Source organism: Talpa occidentalis, unplaced genomic scaffold (genome assembly GCF_014898055.3).
Source record: "Talpa occidentalis isolate TD23 unplaced genomic scaffold, MPIMG_talOcc4v2.1 talOcc4.14, whole genome shotgun sequence".
NCBI classification, from domain to species: Eukaryota; Metazoa; Chordata; class Mammalia; order Eulipotyphla; family Talpidae; genus Talpa; species Talpa occidentalis.
In genome coordinates this window covers 33,816,413-33,839,636 of record NW_023601433.1, presented here as the reverse complement: position 1 = coordinate 33,839,636, position 23,224 = coordinate 33,816,413, and the positions used below count along the sequence as shown (strand labels likewise).

General features: G+C 37.2%; 1 protein-coding gene across 5 annotated transcripts in view; it reads left to right on the top strand.

Annotated features, from left to right (window-relative positions):
* Window positions 1–1,550: 1,550 nt before the first annotated feature.
* RGS7 (regulator of G protein signaling 7) overlaps window positions 1,551–23,224 on the top strand; it is a 502,597-nt gene continuing 480,923 nt past the window's right edge. For 2 of the 5 annotated variants that reach the window (XM_054694910.1, XM_054694915.1), the window contains exons 1-2: window positions 1,551–1,859; window positions 2,827–2,953. In XM_054694910.1, the coding sequence (XP_054550885.1) occupies window positions 2,876–2,953 (78 nt within the window). In that variant the 5' untranslated portion in view covers window positions 1,551–1,859; window positions 2,827–2,875. The remainder of the gene's footprint in view (window positions 1,860–2,826; window positions 2,954–23,224) is intronic. The other 3 variants (XM_054694913.1, XM_054694916.1, XM_054694912.1) reach the window with 2 other exon arrangements.

The window sequence follows — 23,224 nt, the reverse complement described above, 5'->3', positions numbered from 1 at the left end:
TGGCGCGCAGACCTCTCCTGCTGCCCGCTGCTCCCCTCAGCAGTATACCTCGGTCCTTCTGCCTGCTCTGCTCCCCACTCTGGCTCTGGTGAATTCTCTCACCCTCCTGTGCTTCTGACTGTACCCAGTGCTTGTATAAATAAATAAAAAATAAATAAATATTTAAAAAAAAGTTTTGAGATCAAAATTTTATTTACAAAGATCATAATTTCCACAGTGAACAATGGAAAGGGGACAATTGGGGAAGAGAGGTAGATGGATGGACTAGGTTGGTGTAAGGTCTTTTGAGTTAGTAATATCTGTCCTGCAGTACTTTTTTTAAAGATTTACCTATTTATGCATACAAGAATTGGGGTATAGGTCAGAGGTGTGGGGGGTGAGAGGATTCACCAGAGTGGGGAGCAGAACAGGCAAATTGACTGAAATACACTGCTGAGGGGAGCAGCAGGCAGAGAGGAGAGGTCTGCTGCGCCATGTGGGTAGCTCCCTGGCCGGCTGGGGATCGAACTTGTGTTGCAGTGCCTCCTGATAGCTTCAAGGTTGCATCTTAACCCCTTGTGCCACCAGGGAGACCCTGCCCTGCAGTATTTAGAACAGATAGTAGGTTAGGTAAATATTTGCTCTAAGTGAAACCTGTGCCAGACCTGGGTGGGGTCTAGGGAAAACTTTGGTTCACATAGCTCCTGGGTTGGGTTGGAATAACTGTCCTGACTAGGGAAAAGTTATATCCTGTTTAGACCTAGGGGTTAAAAAGCGCTAGCTTAATTATCTTCTGTCTCTTTCTCTCCTACAAGAGGCCCAGTTGAGAAAGGAAAACTTCTAGAGATACAATTTCCAGCCCTTGCCGGCAAAGACAAAGACACATGTGGCTTTACTATAATTGGGACAAAAAATGACTTTTCTCTATCATGTCTTAGAAAAGACTTAGCGACAGCAACCTGGGATGTGAGAGGCAACTTCCTTTTAGCCATTCTGTCAAAGGGAGAAGCCAGACACTGTGGCTGGATTTCACAAGTGGCAAGATTTTCACCTCGTGTTGGCAGACTCCAAATTGTTTCCCATTTTTCCAATTTAGTAGGAAGCTGTGAAAGCCACAGGCAAACGGGCTGAATGACTCATTGGGTTCTGACCATTTCCTTGGTTCCTAGGATGTCTCAGTATCTCTCTACTCTATGTAAGCATGCCCACCATCAATCATATGCTTCCCCAGCCAGTGCAGTTGGGCACGTGATGAAACCTGCCTGCTCCATCCGTGCCTGTCCATCCCCTGTCCACCCACCCACCCACACACCCATCGTCCTTACCCCTCCTGGCTTACTCTCAGCCTTAAGCTCTGCGCTCCAGGCCCTCAGCTGCGCGCAGACCCGGGCCGGCGGGCTGTGCGAGGGCGCCTGCGGGCTGTCATGGGGACAGGGCCGCCGCCTCCCCAGTGCTGAGGAGGTGGGGAGGCCCGGAGGAACCCGGCAGTTCGGCCGCGCGGCGCCGAGCCCACCCCAGCCGGCACCTTGGGACGCTCCTGTCCACGTGACTGTCCCTCCTCCGCCCTCCCAGTCGCGCGCACGGGCTGGGGCGTCTCGCCTCCCGCGCGCTCTCGGTTAGTCCCAGGGGCGGGGAGGAGAAGCGGAGGAGGGAGCGAGCCGGCGAGGCGGCCAGGGGCGCGGGCGCGAGGGGTGGACCGCCGGGGCCGCCTGCACACGGCCGCGGCCGGCGTGGTCGTCGCCTGCCGCGCGGGAGCCGGGGCGGCGAGCATTCGGCATCCGCCCGGGGTGATGAGGCTGCCCTGCCTCTCGGAGCCGCCTGCAGCCTGCACCTAGCCGGCCGGGAGGGAGACGCCGCGAGGCCGTGACCTTGGCGAGGAGGTAAATGGGGGAGGCGGCAGGAAAGGAGATGGAGCTAGCCCGAGCCCCCCACCCCCGGGCCCGGCCCTTCACCCCTGGTTGCGGGAGTGGAGGCTGCGCCCGGGTGCTGTGCAGCTCCCGCTGCGGGCGCCGAGTGCACGCCTGGGTCCGCGGCGCTGAAACTGCTGCCTGACTCCGGCCGCAGCCCCGGCGCGGGGCACAGCTTGCCTGCCATTTGCTGCTGCCTGAGAGGCGAGCAAGGGGATCTGGGGCTTGCTCGTTTTCTCTTTTTTTGGTTTGTTCTGAGGCTTCTGCAAGTCGATTGCTGTCCAAGGTGACCGAGGTATTCGCCTGAAGGGTTAACATCCAACCAATTCTGGTGCCTCTTGCCAAGATTGGCAGGATTACTGCCTGACTTCCATAGCGGGTTAGGGTGAGAGGAGAGGAACCAGCAGCTAGCAGTGCAGGTAGGTGGGAATAGGCGAAGCTCCTCTGACTCTGTGTGGGTGACCCAGGGAAATAAGGAGAAAACAGTTGTGCTGGAGAATGGGACAAGGATTTGCCTCTGATGCGCCTGTATGTGAACAAACTAGACAGATACCTGGAGAAAGTGTACTGCCACAGGGTGTTGCCTTTCTGCCCTTTTGAGAAAACATCAAGAGGCGATGGAGATATTAAGAGAGAACTCTCTGTACTATGGAGATGGAAGCCATTGACTTTTTTTTTTTTTTATTTAACCATCAAACACTTTAAAATTGCATGCAGAAAATCAAGTCAATTAGAATCATAGTCAAATGATTATTTTAACTAAAAGACTGTCCTTTCTCACACTCCTTGGGAGTACCGTAGGTGTATATTCAATTAAAATATATTGTATGTCACTTCCTCTAGACAGCCCCAGCATGTCTGGACGAAGATAAATCAAGAAAGTCAACTTCCTTAAACACTGCCATTAGGATTTCATCCAGGTGTCTCTAACATTTTGCAGGGCAGACTGATAACTCCTGTGTCTCAGAGTGGACCAAGTGTGGGGCAACATGGCTCAGGGGAATAATTATGGACAGACCAGCAACGGGGTGGCAGATGAATCACCCAACATGCTGGTGTACAGAAAGGTAAGAATTTCTTTACTTTTTTGGAAAAAGAGAAGTTAATGGCTTTGTGACTCCCTCTGCCCTCAGATTAAAGTATGTCAACTTTTCGGTCTCTGCCCACTACACTTGAAGATTAGACACCCACAAGTCATACATATGTATAGCAACATAATAAAGTACGTGAGGCTAGTCATACTTTAGATTAACCTTTGGTCAGCAATAACTGCCAGGTAAGGCATCCCACATATTTTGTTTGTTCTGTGATTCTGTAGCATTCACAATTTTTGAAAATATTTTCTTTTACTTCCTCTAAGCATTTAGCTTATAATGATTACATAAATGTGTATTTGGGAATTGAAAATAGACTACTTTGCAGCTTGATGGCAATTGATATGTCTGTAAATGGTGATGTTGTAATGATTTTACTCCTAACTAAACAATTTTAGCTTTCATGTCTTAGTCTCAATTATTTTTTTCACTTTTTGTTATTTTTATAATTTTGTTTATGGGTGTATTCTAGTGCCATGTGGCCATTAAATTCATTTTTATATTCTGGAGTATTTGTTTGTTTTTGGCCGCAAACTGGTCTGATAACTTTATGCATTTTATAAAAATATTATCAGAACTAAACTTATAGACATCAAGTCACTATAATAAAGTTGTGTTTGCATACTGTGCGTGCTTCAGAGTGGTTGCTTAGGTAACATAATTCTGGTTATAATCAACAGTGTTACTAAAATTAAGGAAGCACTATTCTTTAAATAACTTCTGTACCAATTATTTCTATTGCATTTTATGGTAGGGGTATTTCTGTAGCAGGTTATCTGTGGTGCTTACTGGGCAAGATTTCATTAGTCAACACGAGCAAAGGTAAAAAGGAAATAATGCTTTGAACCAAGAAAGTTGTTAAAGACTTTGATTCACTTGGCTCATTGAAGTGTCCAAAATGAGTTTGTATCTGGTTTTTGTTTTTTCCCCCAGGTAGAGGATCAGAACCAGTTATGAATAAGGAGGGAAAGCTTGCTATATTGAGCAGTACTAAGCAAGGCTTTTTTTTCCTGTGTGGCCCAGTGCCACTATAAGGTGGTTGAATGTGTGTTAGAACTATTGCTACTGCTTTAATGTCAGGTGCATGAGTGTTCTGACACAATGCTAGTCTTCCCAACCATCACCTCCCCCCACCCAGCTTCATTAGAGAGTACAGTATTGCATACCTGAGAATGTATTTTTATGTCCGGGACAATACAGTATGATGGAAAGGAAAATTAGGGATTAGCTGTCTGTTTTATATCTAAAGCGTTCCAACTAGATAATCAAGAAAATAAGCTACTTTAGCCTAAATTATTACTATTATATGCCTTCTTTGGCTGAAATAACCAGAGAGAGGTCCATTCAACATATAGTTGGTTCTGAAAAAAACTATTTCAGAAGTATTTATTATTTTAAATTAATTATATTATTTTTTACTGTTTGGTACAACTGAGTATTATAATATGTAAGGTATGATAATTGTAAATTCTACTTTATAAGTGTGTGAAAATGTGAAGAGTGGGATCTAAAATTATAGTAGTTAGCTATTTTTATTAGGTCACACAACTGTATTCTCTTTCTGTGTCCTTGTGAAAAAAATAAGGGCTGAATTGCTCTGATATCTAATGGTTATCTTGATAGGAAAAAAAAAAAAACCTTAATATGACATAGATCTTATGTCTCAGTTATCATAAGAATAAATGAAGATGAGACTAACAGTTTTAGAAATAGCTAATTGATAATTTAGTATACCTAAGCTTCATATTGGTAATTTTGAATTTACTCTATAAATTGTGATATAGTGCCAATTGCTGTTAGTAGCAGAGAATATGAGGCTGCCTTCTTTAAAGTGATTTAACTGCTTGTGCTACTTATTTTGCCATTTTTTAATAGTTATTTGTTTAGGGTTAATGGCATATGTAATTTGTTTTTAGAAAAGATTTTCCTTGATAAATCATTATTGGAAAATGACTCAGCTTGGTAAAATTTCATTCACTCATAATTCTGAACTATATATTGCCTATCTTTTTATTAACTTAGCATAATTGGTTTTATTTTATTTGTGATACAATTATGCTAAGTTAATAAAAAGATAGATGCCAGATACTTTATGTAAAGAAATAGAGTGTCCTTGGTTATCATTTGCTAGTTATCAAGTTAAATGATGTATGTCTGTGTGCAGATGTAAAATATGACACCATGGGTTTCATGTGGTCATTTTTATCTGTTTCCTGTGTCTTATATGGATTTATATTTAGTATAGGTAGAGATCAAATTTTGATGTGAAGAATTGAAAAGTAGTTGGATAGTGGTAGGTGAGATACATGTATTAAGATATTTCAACTGCCTCACTTCCATAAAAGAATAAGCATCGTTACAAATGCTTATTAATCACAAAGTCAATCTAAGGTTTAGAAAAGAGCTTCAGTCCCATAATGCAATGCTCAACAACATCAGAGAGAATGGAGAGATTGCTGTTTTATTGACTCATGTCAGTTTTCCACTTTTACTTCTCTATTGAAATAGAGTTTCTGAAAGTGTGTTCCGAACTGGAAAGTTTCATGGTGTTCTCATTGTTTCTCCTCAAAGCCACATTTTGTTTATTGCTCAAGATTAAGATTTACACGCACTAAAGATATGTGTGTGTTTGTGTGTGTGTGTCATTTCCATTCTATATTGATAGGATGTGAATGAAACTATAAGCAATAGGAAACGGTGAATGGTCATTATGGAATATACTGAAAAGTGTTGGGATGAATGGATTTAATGTATTCATCTCATGTCTCTATTATGATTATCCTTATTGGGATTATAGGAGCTCCTCCAATTAATGGGAGAGAATCCCAGGGAATTTTTTTATTTTGGAGAATTCCATAGTCATTTATGGAAAAATGTAAATGGTGTGTATAGTACAATGATCTTTCTGGCCAAGTGCCAGAGACAATAGTCATACTGCCTTGAGATCAAGGTGGAATTTACAAGTCAGTATCAGATGTTTACCTGTAGATTTTTGAATTAATATGAGAAATATTAGGTTTCATTTGATATCATAGGTACATTAGAAAATATTCACATGGAAAAAAATTAGACTTACCAATTCTTCAATTTACAATGCTGCTTTCTTTCATAAGCAAATGATTATAGTAGTTTTGTCACTTAATATAATGAAGGACACCTTAAAAGGCAGATTATTTAAAAATAATAAAATATGAGGCTTGATCATTTTTATATCTGGGGATTCTTGCATTCCCTTCAGGTAGACCTTAACTAGAATACATTTAGAAACAATCATCTTCCTTAAGAGGAGATCTGCCAATCTTCAATTCACCTTGGATTTTGATTAACTTCTTGAAGTATTTGAAGAGCCGTGCTTGTTGAGACGCAAACACAATTCCCATTCTTGGTCTGCTTTGGACAAAATGCTCATCCAAAGGGGAAGTTCTGGTTATAAAGGATGGCCAATGTCCCAGGGTAAAAGACAGCTAATGTCCAAGGGTACAGAGAGACATAATCAAATTTAGTGTCTGGCCAACATGCTGCCTGCCAGACAGTATATATCACTTTTTTTTTGTCCAGCAGTTGACATTCCTTCATTTGAAAATCAAGAATTCTATGGCACCTTTGGGCCAATATTTTAAGTTGGCTGGAATGCAGACTTCTTACTAGCAGGAATGCTCAAAATGATCAGTAACTTCTAAGATTATAACAACCACCATTCGTGTGTTGGTTGTCAGAAAAGAAAATGAAAATGTTTTCTTCATTCACTAAGTGGAATGTTTTTGAAAATAGCAAACCTAAGAAGTTCACAGTGTGTCACCCCTCCCCTCATGTCACCCTTTTCTCCTTCCTGCTTGCCTCTCTTTCATATTCTTCCATTTGCTTCTTCATCTATTTTTTCTTTTCAAAACAGACCTAAGAGTGAAGGTACACCTTTCCTTAAGGTGCTGCTCATTTTTTTTTTTTTTTTTTTTGTAAAAAGAAGAGTAACTGATGCACAGGCACTTGGATATGTGCATATAACCTAGGTATCATGTTGTGGGAGTGACAAAATGTTAACTATGTCTCTTCAGGATTATCAAATCTGGCCCGTCTTAGAAGGGTTAATATTTATCCACCTTGTACTCCATTATAAAAATTAAACTTTAACAGTTTTGATCCTCACTTATCTTAATTTATCTGTGTTTAGGGTTGCATTCCCATGTTAATAGAGTGAAGAATATTTATAGGTGAAAATAAGAGAAAGGCATCAGAAAAGGGGAAAATGTTTGCAAATAAATAATCTCAAAGGTTATGAGCCTTTCAGCCCTCAGAGTTCTAAATTAGGGTTTGGGTGGGAGGGAAGCATTAGAAGTTGTCTTACCATTTCTGAAAAATTCCAAAATGCAGTGTTTTCTGTAGGTTAGATTATTTGAAGCACCTTTTTGGACAAAAGCATTTTGTCTAATGTAAATACAAGTTTACTCTGCCTGAATCAAACGCAGACTTGTTTTTGCCTCAGTGACCTAAATACTGACTTGTGTCATGAGATAGGTTAGAACCATCATTTATGATATTCCCACTGAGTAGAGAAGTTATATGAGTAATATTTTAATGATGGATTTTTCATAATGACCTGAATTCAAAGCATAAAAGCCTTCCATTGGTTGAGCTTTCTCCTCATCAATTGTTTGCCAGTGTTATTTTCAGGATTATAAGGATTTGTGATTCTAATTTTATTTCCATCATTTCCCATTTTCACTCTCTTTGAATCTAACTGATAAGAGGAAAGTGCAAAGGTACCAAAGAGAAGCTCTCTAGGATTTTTGCTGCCTTCTAAACAGTCTTTGTGGCTTTACTGAGTATTGGAAAATGATATTTTTATCTTGTATGGATAATGAATGTGTTCACTCTAGAGAATATGGAAACAGTGTGAATTTCAACAATTTAGTAACTTAATGTTAAGTCTCATTGAAAACAAAATATTAGAAAACAACCAACAAAAATAATTGTCCTTTGCTCTCTTTTCATAGCAGTGGAAAGAGGCATTTGAATGTCAGGGTTATAGAAACTTCTGTTTTATAAACTTTCAATCTATGGTAAATGATAAAGTGGGTACTTAGTTCCTTAGGGAACTGATTCTTTCTGCAATTTGCCTAAGGCAATATAGAAATTTAACTTATCCTATAGTTAATTCCCTGTTTCAAAGTCTCAGGTCATTGGAACTGCAATAGAAAACTATGAACTTGATTGCAGTTCCATTGAAATTGCCACCTAGTGTAGGATAGAAAATACTTTGTTTTCCTGTTAGTTGAGGAGGCAGATCGGGTAGGATGCTTTGGTAGTACCTTTTTAATGATACTTATAATATCCTGTTTTATATTATTAATTGGATTTCTTCTACTTTTTAATGAGTTCTTCATATATATGCCTTAGGTTTGCACAGTTCCGTGTATTGTGTAAGCTAAGTAAAGTCTTTGAATCCAGGAAATTCAGTGATGAAGGGAACTCAGAGCTTGCGTATTTCTTCATTTTTTTAGATTGTGACACTTAGAATTAGAAAAGTAATGTGATTTGGCTAAAGTTACATAGGTCTTTATCTGTTTTTCTGTGGCTCCCACAACCCCCAAATAAATGCTTTAAGTCTGTGTTTGTATTAAGTAATCCTGGTTACTCTGTGACAAACACGAATTATCCCAGGATGTCTAATCATTTACTATACATAGATTACTTCTTTTTTTTTTTTTTTTTGCCTTCAACTGTAATTTAGCTTTTATCATCCCAGAAATGACAAAATTGGTAACTTAGTCTGACATGCCCTTGTAGTATTTCTGTTTTAGATTTGATCTTGGTTGTAAGTTCTAGTCTAATAAAGGCCCAGAATTTTTGATGTTCTGTGACAATGCTGTCCAACAGAACTTTTTATGAGGGAAATATTCTATATATGCACTGTCCAGTATGCAATCCACTAGCCCTATGGGCAATTGAATAAAACAGAAGTAAGCTTTTAAAAGAAAGACCATGGCCTTATAAAGAGATTGTAGATTTTATGATAAATAACATCAACGGTATGCTAAGTTTATTTATTAATTTTTCATCCCATGGTAAATTTCAATGGTCTGAAGAGGGTAACATTCTGAAAGTCAGAAGACAGAAATTGTTATTTAGTAGGAATGTAGCTTGAATATGCCTGGAAGGACTCTTACAGATGATTTGCTGATGTTGAAAGTATCTCAACAAATCTTTCTCTTAACAGTTCAGAGATATATTGTAACCATTCTAATTCCTATCAAAGGTGAGGAAAAACCAGTAACTTCTGGTGAAAGGAATTTAAAGTGGTTGGACTCCTTGTTGAGAATTTAAAGCTGGGGCATAAGGGAATCATTGTTTCAAATCTGCTTCTCTTCCCTGTGTGTTTGAATGTTGAAAGGAAGGTAGTCCATGAAAAGCAGTGATGACTAAGGGGTGAAAGAGCCTAGGTCTAGAGGACTAGATGTGTTTGACTTTACTCCTGACTAGTAAGGAAGCTCGCGCAAGTTTCTTTTCTTAAAAACTGTTTTCAGAATCATTAGGAAGTTGAAATGAAATATAAGTGAAGTGTCTGAGAGTGATTGAAAAATAGTAATACTCACAAATTCATTTTTAGCAATTGTGGACATTACTAAAACTCCTTGCATGAATAAACTTTACAAAAGGCTTCTTAAGTAAATTCTTCCCCAGCTTGCTGAATGTCCCCATGGCTGCAGGTCACTAAGAAGTTCAAGTGACATTATTTTCTCTTTTCTGTCACTGCTGGAAGATGTCAAGAACAATATAAATCAAATCTGCATAACCTTTATGACGACCCAAAGTTTTTGAAAGTCAGGCAAACTGGTTTATTAGGAACTTTTTTGTTAGTATAGAAATCTAGAAATTTATCATGCTCAAAATTTAAGATGATGTCTGCTAAAATATTTTGAGGAAAATTAAATGCCACATAGAGAGAACATGTTATTACTAATGTTTCTCACAGAACTTTTCTAGATGTATTTCCTCTGGAAATTAATGCCATTTGTCACTTGCTCTAATTTTATACTTAGTATTTTGTTTCTTTGACTCTTGATCTATTGTTTATTAGTGTAGTTGTCATTTGTTGACTGTGTCAGATCATTTATGTAAGTTGCCTGTTTACTTGAAATAGTGTAACATGTTGGTTATTAGTGACCTATTTCTCGAATAAGAAAGCTGAAATCTATAACCCATGCAGACTGGTCAAGATCACTCAGGAATTGGTGGTAGAGCTGGTGAAGTTCTGGAAGGTAGAGACACCTGTCTTTCATTGCTTGGGTTCCCAGCACCTAGAAAAATAGCACAGTCTAGTTGTTCCTGAATATTGATTGTAGACATGCATAAATGAGTGAATAAGTGAGCAAATAAATGAATATTTGATTCAAAGACCTTACTCGTGCCTCTTCACTGTGTTGCTTCCAGTTAAATTAATGAAAGAACAATCTAATTTATGTGTATTGACTCATAAATTGGGCTTCAGCTATGATCAGGCACTGTAATAGGCACTGAGCATAGAGTTGTGAGCAAAGACAGACAGGGTCTGAGCCCTCAATGTGCCTATTTTATAGTGGCAAAGACATGTCAAAGCACTACTTATTATAGGGTGATTCAATCCATGGAAGGAGATGAATTGGCTAATAGGAAAACTTACTTATTTTGAGGTCCTTTGCTTTCTAAAATAAATATTATATTGTTCTGTGTCTTCTAGTCACACTTTTTGAATGCCTAGCATAATGCTTAAGGTCTAACCACCTCTGACACTTAAGTGCTCAATAAGTAAACTAAATTTTGCTAGAGTTAATTGTTGAAAATCATCAGAGAAACCAAATCACTCTTTCCTAGGTACTCAATCAGGCATCCCCAGTTCTGGCAACTGCAGATTGATGAAGGTACCCTTGATGGAATGGAAGAACCGGGAAGATAATGTAATTAGAAAAAATATACTTATAAAGCTTAAGATTTTACAGTCAGACTATCTGGGTTAAAACTTACTTAATACGGGCCTCCCTGGTAGCACAAGGGGTTATGACACAGTAATATGAAGCTACCTGCAGCCACTGCAGCATGAGTTCAATCCCTAGCCAGGGAGGTGACCCATATGGCACAGCAGACCTCTCCTGTCTGCCTGCTGCTCCCCTCAGCAGTGTATTTCAGTCAGTCTGCCTGTTCTGTTCCCCACTCTGTCTCTGATGAATCCTCTCACTCCCCACACCTCTGGCTTGTACCCCAGTTCTTGTATGCATAAAAAAATAGATCTTGGGCCTCCCTGGTGGCGCAGCGGTTGAGCGCTGGGTTGCGAACCTGCCCGCAGCCTCTGCGGCGCCAGTTCGATCCCCGGCTGCTCCCCGGCCACCAGAGGAGGGTCCCACATGGCGCGCAGAACTCTCCTGCGGCCCGCTGCTCCCCTCAGCAGTGTACTTCGGTCCTTCTGCCTGCTCTGCTCCCTGCTCTGGCTCTGGTGAATTCTCTCACCCTCCCGTGCTTCTGACTGTACCCAGTGCATGTATAAACAAAACAAACAAACAAATAAATAAATAAATAAACATGCACTGTACCCAGTGCATGTATAAACAAAACAAACAAACAAACAAATAAATAAATAAATAAACATGCCTCTATAAAATTAAAAAAAAAATTAAAAAAAAATAGATATTAAAAAAATTACTTAATACTTAGAAATTTGAATTAAATTACTTTGTCTCATTTAGTCTCAGTTTCCTTAATGTTAAAACAGGAAATAAAAGTAATAATAGGTATTTATTTTAATAATAGGTATTTGAGGATTAAACAAATAGTGCATGTAAAGCCTGGCTAAGTATAAACATACAAACAATACATGGTAGCTATTAATTATAAAAACCCAGAAATAAAGACTTGTATTTCCTTATAAATGGAGGCAATGACATATAAAGAATGCTTCCCCTTAAATATTTTTATATATATTTTATAATTTGCTCTTCTTCATTGTCTTTTGATAATTTTGTTTAAAAATATTTCATACAATTTAGGTTAAATATATAGTACTTAAAAACTTCATATGGCACAATTCAAATAAATGGAAAAATAATAAAAAGGATCATCATGTACCTATCACATCATATCAAAAATTATTAGTCCCAGATATTTTTTATTTCATTTTAATTTTCCCACTTCTACTATTTTCTAATTGATAATTTTGAAGCAAATCTCAGAATATATCAGTTAGATATAAATTATTTAGTGTGTCCTTTTAAAAATACAGGTAAATGAAATGATGATTACTCTATTATTAGTCATGTGTTTATTAGTCATGTCATTAAGTTAATGACACATCTCGTTCCATTAACATTTCATTTAATTTTTAATATTTGCTCCAATGATTCAATCATTTTTCTTTTTTATTGTGATATGCATATAATAAAATTTAGCATTTTAACCATTTTTAAGTGTACAGTGGTATTTAAGAGTTTTCATGTTGTCCAACTATTATAGCCAACCATCTGTCGATAAGAACTTTCATTTTCCTAGTGGAGAAACTGCCTATTCTTCTCTCCTTAGCTCTTGGTTTGGGTAAACATAATGGCATATGTCTATCATTATAAAATCATGTAGATTATTTTCACTGCTCTTCTATGTTTTCTTTAAAATATTGCAATTTGGGTTTTCTGTTAGTTACAACTAAACTAAATTCCAACTTTTTGACAACTGTCTCCAGTATATTTTATTTTTAATTTGTAAGAGAGTATTAAGATTAGGTTTTTTTGAAATACAAATTTCTTTGTTTTATTTTAAAAAGTATTTGTTCTTTGTATTTATGTGTATGGTTCAATTAATATAGCAAATATTTATTGAATGATTTGTGCCAGGTCATTTGCTAGAAGTGTCAGGAGATAAAGAATTAATGAATTATTTAATAAATATAGAAGATTTTTATAATATTGACCCTACAATCTTGGAATTGGTAAAGAACATTTTGTTTGGATTGAATGACAACCAGATAAGGAGTTTCATATATAAAATAACTTCATAAAACTGATGGTGCAGTTCAGTTATTCAACTTTTAAACATTCCTGTTTTCTTTTGAGAAAATTAGCACCAGGAAATATTATTTCTTTATGTTTAAAAATAAATTCAAATAAAAATTAGGATTAATTCTACTGCCAATTAACTATAATAGTGATAAGAAAAAAAAATCTAAGAATATTTGAACTTGTTTCTTTACCCTGTGAATTTATTACTCATGTGACTTATAGAAATATGTCTTGCAGTATCTTTGCTTGTTTGGGAATTTAGATGATTTTTTTTTAAAGATTTATTTATTTTTATACAAGAACTGGGGTAAGGCCAGATGCGCGGGAGGGTGAGAGGATTCACCAGAGACAGAGCGGGGAACAGAACAGGCAGACTGAAGAAATACACTGCTGAGGGGAGCAGCGGGTGAGACAGGGGAAGTCTGCCTCGCCAAGTGTGACCCTCGCCGGCTGGCCGGGATAGAACCCTCACTGCAGAGGCTGTGGACAGCCCCATAGCGGCGTGGCGCTCAACTGCCTTCACCACCAGGGAGGCCCAAGTTTAGATGATTTTAAAAATGGAGGGTCCCACATGGCACGCGGACCTCTCCTGCCGCCCGCTGCTCCCCTCAGCAGTGTACCCCGGTCCTTCTGCCTGCTCTGCTCCCCGCTCTGGCTCTGGTGAATTCTCTCACCCTCCCCTGTGCTTCTGACTGTACCCAGTGCATGTATAAACAAAACAAACAAATAAATAAATAAATAAACATGCCTCTCTTAAAAAAAAAATTATAAAAAAAAAAATGGAGTTAGTTTACATAATGAAACAAAATATGCTTAAATTTGTGGAGATAGGCCAGTACTTCATAGATGTATTTGAACACTGCATTGGAAACTTATTTTATATTTAGAAGCATTTTATTGAGCACATTTATTAAAAAAAAAATAATGTGAATGGCCCTGCATTGGGAACATCTGTAATGAAAATTGTACATACTTTTTCTTTAATTATTATTATTAAAGATTTATTTATTTATACAAGAATGGGGGTACAGGCCAAAGGTGTGGGAGGGTGAGAGAATTCACCAGAGACAGAGTGGGGGTCAGACCAGGCACATTGAGCAGTAGGTGAGACAGGATAGGTCTGCCATGCCATGTGGGTATCTCCCTGCCCCTCTGGGAATTGAACCCATGCTGCAGAGGCTGTGGACAGCTTCACAGCGCTGCGCTCAGCCCGCTGTGCCACCAGGGAGACCCAATTTCTTTGATTATTATTGCGGTAACATTGGTTTACATCACTGTTTGTGTTTTGGAAGTATAGAATATCCTCTCAGGTATTACCACACTGCATCCATCACCTAAATAACCACAGGCACCAACATAGTCCTTTCTGCTCCCTTTCTACCTTGTTTTCACCACTCCCCCTACATCTGCCCACTCTGGTAGTCTCAAGTCTACTGTCAGCTTTCTGGGGTTAGTTTTTAGTTTTTATTTGTATTTATTTGACCCTAGTTTTGTTTTCTCTTTTTTTGCACATATAAGTAACACCATCCTGTATTTGTCTTTCTCCTAGTTTATTTCACTTAGCATAAGCCCCTCCAACTCCATCCATGTTGCCATAAATGGCAAGAGTTTATCTTTTTTGATAGCTGAGTAGTATTCCATTATGTATATAAACAACATCTTCCTATTCCACTCATTTCTATTTGGGCACTGAGGTTGTTTCCATAGCTTGGGTATTGTAAATAGTTCCTCACTGAACATGGAAATTCAAATTAGTTATGGGAGATTCACTTCAGATTAGTTATGGGAGATTCAGTTTTGATAATTGGATAGTGACCCTTCCCCCACCCCATACTGTTTTCATAGGAACTGGACCAGTCCCCATTTCCATCAACAATGCAAGATGGTTCTTTCCCCCCCCCCATTCTTGCCAACCCTTGTTTCTAGTCTTTTTGAAATGTGTCATTCTCACAGGTTTGAGGTGCTTCCTCATTGTGTTGTGGATTTCCATAATAACATAGATGATAATAACATAGATGAGTGATAATGAACATTTTTTTTTTCCATATGCCTGTTAGCTATCCATATGTCTTCTCTAGATAAGTACCTGTCTGGTTTTTTTCCCAATTTTAATTGGATTATTTGTTTCCTTTTTTGTTGAGTTGTACGAATTCTTTGTAGATCTTGGATGTCAGATCTCTATTAACTTGGTTAAGAATATACAATTTCTAAGTACACAGACACAAAAATCCTCAACAAAATCTATTCTCAGATGTAGAGTTTGCAAATGGGTTTATTTCTGGGATCTCAATTCTATCCTATTGGTTTGTGGTCTGTTTTTATTCTAGCACCATGCTGTTTTAATTAATATAGATTTGTAGTATAGTTTGAAATCTGAAAGTGTGATACTGCCTTTCTTTCTTTTATTAGGATTGCTTTCAGTATTAGTGGTGTTTTTTGGTTCTTTATGAATTATAGTAATGTTTGTTCCATTTCTTTGAGCAGTGTCATTGAATCTTTGGTAGATACTGCATTGAATCTGTATATTACTTTAGGTAGGATGGTCATTTTGACAATGTTGATTCTTACAATCTTTGAACAGAGAACCTTTCCATTTTGTGTCTTCTAATCTTCTAACAATGCCTATTGACATAGTTTTCTTTGTATAGGTCCTTCACCTTCTGTGTTTTTTTAAAGATTTGTTTATGCATATAAGAACTGGGGTACAGGCAAGTGGTTTGGGAGGTGAGAGGATTCACCAGAGACAGAGTGGGGAGCAGAACAGGCAGATCTACTGAAATACACTGCTGAGGGGAGCAGTGGGTGAGACAGGAGAGATCTTCTGCACCCTGTGGGTCAGCTCCCTGGCCAGCAGGGGATTGAATTTGTACTGCAGAGGCTTTGGATAGCTTCATAGTGCTGTGCTTAACCCCTTCCGCCACCCAGGTCCTTCACCTTCTTTGTTAAGTTTGCTTCTAGGTATTTAATTTGTTTTTTGGTGTAATTGCAAATGGGGTCATTTTCTTAATTTCTTCCTCTTTTAGATCATTATTTGCATATAACAAGGCAAAGGATTTTTGTGCAGTCCACTTTTCAGAACTGATTTATTGTTTCAGTTAGTTTTTCAGTGGAGCCTTTAGTTTCTTTATGTATATCATCATGGTGTCATTGAATAACAACAGCTTTCTACCTTCTTTCCAATTTAGATAGCTTTGTATCCTTTTCTTTCCCAATTGCTCTAGCTAAGACTCTAATGCTATGCTAAAAGTGGTGAAAATGGACATCCTTGTCTTGTAACAGATCTTAGTGGAGAATTTTCAGTTTTCACCACTGTGTGTGATGTTACCTGTAGGTTTGTCATATAGGGCCTTTATCATGTTGAAAAGCATTTCATATCTCCCCAAATTTGAGGGATTTTTATCAGAAATGGATGTTGAATTTTACCAAATGCTTTTTTGACTGTTACTGATATGATCTTTTATTGACATGGTGAATTATGTTGATTGTTGAACCACTCTTTTGTCCCTGATATGAATCTTATTTGGTCATGGCATATAATCCTTTTAATCCATTGTTGGATTTGGTTTGCAAAGATTTTGTTGAGGATTTTTGCATCTGTGTAGTTAGAAACTGTGTGTTCTTTTTTTTTTAAGATTTATTTATTTATTTATACAAGAACCGGGGTATAGGCCAGATGCGCCAGAGGGTGAGAGGTTTCACCAGAGACAGAGTGGGGACAGAACAGGCAGACAGATGAAATACATTGCTGAGGGGAGCAACGGGCGAGACAGGAGAGGCCTGCCCGCCATGTGGGACCCTCGCCAGCTGGCTGGGATCAAACTGTCACTGCAGAGGCTGCGGACAACTTCACAGTGCTGCGCTCAACCGCTTGCACCACTAGGCGAAGCCCAAAATTGTGTATTCTTAACCATAGTGATGAGGGGCTGAGTTGAATTTTGACAGATAATCAATATAAATTCAATGAAAACAATTTTTTACTCCACTTATTCTATTGATTTTTTTCTCAATATATCAAAAATGCTGATGCAACAAAGCAAATTTTGGGCATTTCTGTTATTTTTAATGCAGTCCTTAAAAAATAATCCCACATTATCGGGCCTCCCTGGTGGTGCAAGTGTTGGGACACAGACTGTGAAGCTGTCCGCAGCCTCTGCAGCATGAGTTCGATCCCTGGCCAGTCAGGGAAAAACCCACATGGTGTAGCCGACCTCTCCTGACTCACCTGCTGCTCCCCCCAGCAGTGTACTTTGGTCCATCTGCCTGTTCTGTTCCCCACTCTGTCTCTGGTGAATCCTCTCACCCCCTCATGCCTCTGGCCTGTATGTACCCCAGTTCTTGTATGCATAATAAATAAAAAAAAATCTAAAAAAACCAGAAATTTATTTAAAAAAATCCCACATTCTTTATGATCACACATTAAAAATAAATGATATCTTGAAGGAAGTACAGTTAGAATATATTAAAAATATTTTAAGGATTTAAACTGTAAAAGTTATCATTAAATACTAACCAAAATTATAATGATCTTGCAAAAACATGCTAATTTCCCTGTAAATAAATAGCAGTAGTACAAATCTTTGCCTTTAAAATGAACAGAAGAAGGTAACTTGAGGGAAGAGTACATAAGGAAGTGTTGGGTTCGCCAAATTACGAAAACAAGGATGGAGGGACATTGACATAAACATTTACAGGTAGAGACATAGTGACAGGCTTAGCACAAAATAGTTCTTGCTTTTTTTTTTTTTAATTTGGACAAATACCCATAGAGGTGTGCAGTAAATCATTTTGAAGCACAAATTATAGCCTGATTGATGGCAGAGGAAGAACAGTTCACATAGGCAGCATGACGTTACTGAACCGGTATATGTGTGTATTTTGTGTTTATTGTTGTGTCATGATGGCACAACATGTAATATGCTTAGAAAAATTATGTATGAACTAATGGGGCTTCTCTTTTGGACTGATGCAATTCTCTGATTTGATAATTGTATGTTTTCTAGTTACAGAAATTCGATCTTCTTAAAATACCATACATCTGTCAAATGAATATTAAACTTATTATTGTTGAACTGAGATGGCCTGCTGATCTAGGTTGAGAAACAAAGCAAGTATACTTGAAAGAAGGTTAACAAAATGAACAATGGAGTAGAGAAAGGTAGACAAGTGGAGGCGAATGTTTTGAGATCCTCCTCATATGCCAAGTTTGATTTTGTCAACAGTCTTATAAAATGGGTATTGTTCTCACGTTCTGCAAATGAAGAAAATGAGGACCAGGAGAGGATAGAGATTTGTCCAAGATCGCACAATGGAAAATGGTGTTATCTGGACTTGAAATCAAGTCTGTGTAACTACAAACTATATCAGGCAACTTTCCTGCTGGACTGGAAAATGGAATCTAAAGTGTGTGTTTTTAAGTCACTGGCTTCGTGAGCTTGAGAGTATCTTTTATGCATTCTGAGCGTCTTTTTCCTCACATGTAGAGGTACGAGGAATAACCACATCAGAATAATGTGGTTATTCTGTGACGATTACATATGGTAAAATACATGGAAGTGCTTTCCAAATGTTAACATATTATGCAAACAACTAGGTACTTTATCTTCCCTCCTTAAAACTACCAACTCTTTACATTAAAAATGACTATAAATATAATGGCCTTTTAAGATTACAACCTAATTGTTTATATAGCCACACATTAAAAGAGAGACTGAAATTTTTGTGATGAGGTAACATTCATTTCCAAAAAAAACACCAGTGCATCAGTATGTTAAGAAAGCTGAGGGAAAAAAAAGACCACAAAACATTAATTACAACTGCAGACAGTTGAAAATTAACAATAAAACCAAGCAGGTTGAATCTTGTTTAGGGAAGTTGGTAGAAGGAATAATATTCTTGCCTAGAATCCTGTACTTTAGAGATCATCTTTCTCCTTTTCCTCCATCCTTCCAATTCTTCCACACACAGATATTGTATGACAAAATATTTGAAATGATTGAGAATGTACGGTGGGAGTATGCTCTGTAAATATACTTTACAGGCTTTTGAGAGTCATATGGTTTTAAAGGTGAAACTCAGGAAGACTTAATGCTAAATAAAGTCTCCTGATGCCGCTAATTAGACACTCTTTAGGGTATTTCCTTCCCTTGTTCTGTCAAAACAAGTGGCTCTGTAGCTAATCTGATGTGCCTTAAAAATGTTTTGGGTTTTCTTCTCCAATGATTCTGCTAATACCAAAACTATATAGAAAAAGTGATCTAGAATTAGGGTCTTGCTTACTAGGTCTAGTAGAGTTTTTTTCTCTTTAAAAAAATTGGATGCTAAAAAAAAATCATGCAGAAAATTACAAACTATAATCTCAGTCTGCTATCAACTACAAACCATTTGGCTAATTCTTGTACAGATGTATGTTTATATAAATAAGTATACACATATGTAACTATAAGTTTAGCTTGGAACATCTCTCTCCAACTCTATGTTCAGTGATGACACATTGGGAGATTGAAATCATACATAATCATGATAAGGGTATTTACACCATGGCAATGGGTAACTGCTTTTAGTAAGGGCTCCTTCACCTTCGTGGAACCTCCTACTCCTTGAGAAAACTGATTGTTAAACATTGACCAGCAAATCACTGTGTGGGTGTATGTGCAAGAGAGAATATGTACTTAATTTTTTATTTTTTGAGTTCTTTAATTGCAGAATTTGGGTTTGTTTTCCATTTGTGTCCCTGCAAAACCTAACACATTACCTGGAAGATTTAGTAGACATTTAATAAGTGTCTGACAGATTAAGGACTATAGGATAAAAGGAAGAATTAGACTTATGTTTAAAAATTTTAAGCTAGATTAAATACATTTGCTGATTAATATTTTATTTAAAAGCAGCTCCAAAAACTAAGACAAAAATGGCAGTTTTGTAGTTTACTTTGTAATTTGTTGAATTAATAGCAGTTGCACTAGTTCCAATTCCAGGGACATTAAATAGCCATGTATGATCCCCTCCAATTAGAAATTATATTAAACTAATCCCTGCTTCTGACTAGCTTGGTTATCCAAGCAGTGCTAAGTTTTCAAGACATGTTTCAGGGTACTGGAAAATTTTCTGCTCTCCACTGGTAACCTAAAAAATGTAATTCATCTTCTAAAGTTACAGAACCCTCCTTATAATTGGATTCCATCTAGAGTTTCTTGCTGTGCTCTTTGATTTCATTGGTTTCATCACTATTTATTAGTAGGGATTGGAATAATCAATGTGCAGGGAATTAAATTGCACCTTGGGTATTATTTTTGATTGTTTGGCACATTAGACTGGCAGAACCCAGTGACCCTGCCTGCTGTTGTTAATGACTCCTAACATGCCATAATTTAATAATGCTTGTAAAAATAAATGTTTGCCTTTTTTTGTATTTGAGCATATTAAATAGTCTTTGCATAGCTCAACTGATGAAGTATTTTATAACTGGAACTACTGGTAGTAGTAGTTGCCAAGAAATGTTCTTTTTTAATTGCAGTTTTTCTTTTATTAGACTATAGAGTAGTATTAGTATTCAAAGGATAATGAAAAATTTATGGATTTTCTTAAGCTATTTTTTTTAAAACCATACTATGGAAGAATTTTGTCACTTGAGTGATTACTATTGTTTTGAAGGAATACTCAGTTTGCCCCTCCTCACAGTTTACAAAAGAAACTTCCTACTGTAATATCCACCTGTGTCTCACTAGGATCAGCAGTTTCCATTCCTGAAAGATAAACCAGTTTAGGGACTGACAATTTGGGTGTGTGTGTGGGGGTTGTTATTGACTTGTGAAAGTACTCCATGGACTAGAATTATCTCTATAATTGGAACGATCTTTATGATGCAGCCAAACCCATGATTAAGGATGAATCCTAAACCACTGTGCTTGTCATTAGTAGAATATTTAAATACTCTTTAAAAGGAAAAGATTTTTATTTTTTTATTTTATATATTTCCTACATCATTTTACATTTTTGCACAATATATGCATTCCTCAATTAAACACCATCTTCATAAGGTCAATCCGGAGGCTGAGGATTTTAAAAATGATTTTACTTTTCTCATTTGCTTTTTCTGGATAGAAATTTGTGCTCTGGTTTACTTTTTCTTGAGGTGAGTAAAGTACTTGTCAATTTTATATATAAATTTACATATGTATTTCACTCATTCTACAGATATCAAATTTCTGAGCAAGTTCCTCCAGTGTCATAGCTTTTGTTCTATATAAACCTTGAGACATTGTGGAAACAAGCAATGTTTATGAGACTGCTGGCATTATCATTGCTACTTATATATGAGACAGAACTTACTTTATTTTTTTAAGTGTTTTACATTGTTGCCGTTCTCATAGATCTCCTGCCACCATCTCACCTGTGAAACATTACCATATTCCCTTGTGTTCTTTTCTTCCCTGATTTGACACACCTCCCTTACTGTCCTTTGCTATATGCCCTAGTTCTATGGTCAGATAGCTAGTTTTGACTTTTGCTTGACCTTTTGTTTGGTTTCTCTGTATTCCACATGTAATAACTCCATCTGGTATTTGTCTTTTTCCTTCTGCTTATTTCAGCTAGCATAATCCCTTCCAGCTCCATCCATGTTGCCACAAGTGGCATGAGTTTGTCTTTTTTTGATCGATGATTAATATTCCATTGTGTAAAATGTACCACAACTTTTTTGATCTACCTTTTAGCCAGGAGAGGTTTTACTATTTGAAGTTCCATATGAATTTCAACAATATTTGTTCTATTTCTTTGAGGAATGCCACTGAGGTTTTTTTTGAATTTCATTGACTCTGTAAATTGCTTTGGGTAGAATGGTCATTTTTATAATGTTAAATTTTTGTTCCATGAGCAGGAAGTATCTTTCTATTTCTTTGTGCTTTCTTCTGTTTTTTTTTTTTTTAAGTGTTTTGTAGTTTTCCTTTTATAGGTCTTTCACCTCCTTTGTTAGGTTTTTTCCCAGATATTTACTTTTTCTCCCCTTGTGGATATCCAACAATAAATTCTTTTTTTAATTTTAATTTTTTACTTTATATATTTCTTACATCATTTTTCACTTTTGCACAATATATGCATTTTTATCTTGGTTATAGTCCCCATACAATTCCCACCCCCACCCTTGTTTTGATCCTAATCCCTTTTCTCCCCACCACCCCCATAGTGTGTCCCTGGTTTATAGTTGCTTGTTGATTTTGATTTTTACTTTATTATAATTAGTCTTTTTCCTGTTCCCTTATTTAGGTTTTCTAAATTCCTGCTATGAGTGAGACCATCCAGTATTTTTATTTTTCTTCCTGGCTTATTTCACTGAGCATTATCCCTTCCAGCTCCATCCACAGAAACATTAATTCAAAAGGGCACCTGCACCCCTATGTTTATTGCAGCATTATTGACAATAGGTAAGCTATGGAAACAACCCAAATGCCCCAAAATAGATGAATCAAGAAGATGTGGTACATATACACAATGGAATATTACTCAGCAATCAAAAAAGATAAACTCATGCAATTAGCAGATATTTAATTTTGGGGGGTACAATTGTGAATGGGATGGTCTTCTTGATTTCTTCTTCAGATAAATTGTTTGCATGTAGGAAGCCTACTGATTTTAGTGCTTTGATGTTGTAACCTGCTATTTAACTAAATTGGTTTATTGTTTCAGGTAGTTTTTCTGTGGATTTTTTTTTTAGGATTCTCTCTCTATATTTTCATGTCATCTATAAACAATGATAATTTTACTTCTTTCCCAGTTTGGATTACTTTTATGTCTTTCTCTTATCTAATTGCTCTAGCTAGGACTTTCAGTACTATTTTGAAAAGCAGTAGTGGAAGTGGACATCCTTGATTTGTTCCAGATGTTAATGGGAAGGCTTTCAGTTTTCCCCATTAAGAATGATGTTAGCTCTGGGTTTGTCACATATGGCTTTTATTATATTAAGGCATTTTCCTTTTTTCTGAGTTTTTCAAAGGTCTTCATCATGATAGGATGTTGGACTTTATCAAATGCTTTTTCAGCATCTATTGATATGATCATATGGCTTTTATTTTTCTTCTTGTTGATGTGGTGAATTATGTTAATTGATTTTTGGATGTTGAACCATCTTCGTGTCCCTGGAATAAATCACACTTCATAGGGGTGTATGATCCTTTTGATGCATTGTTGGGTTCGCTTGCTAAGATTTTTTTGAGGTTTTTTGAATCTGTGTTCA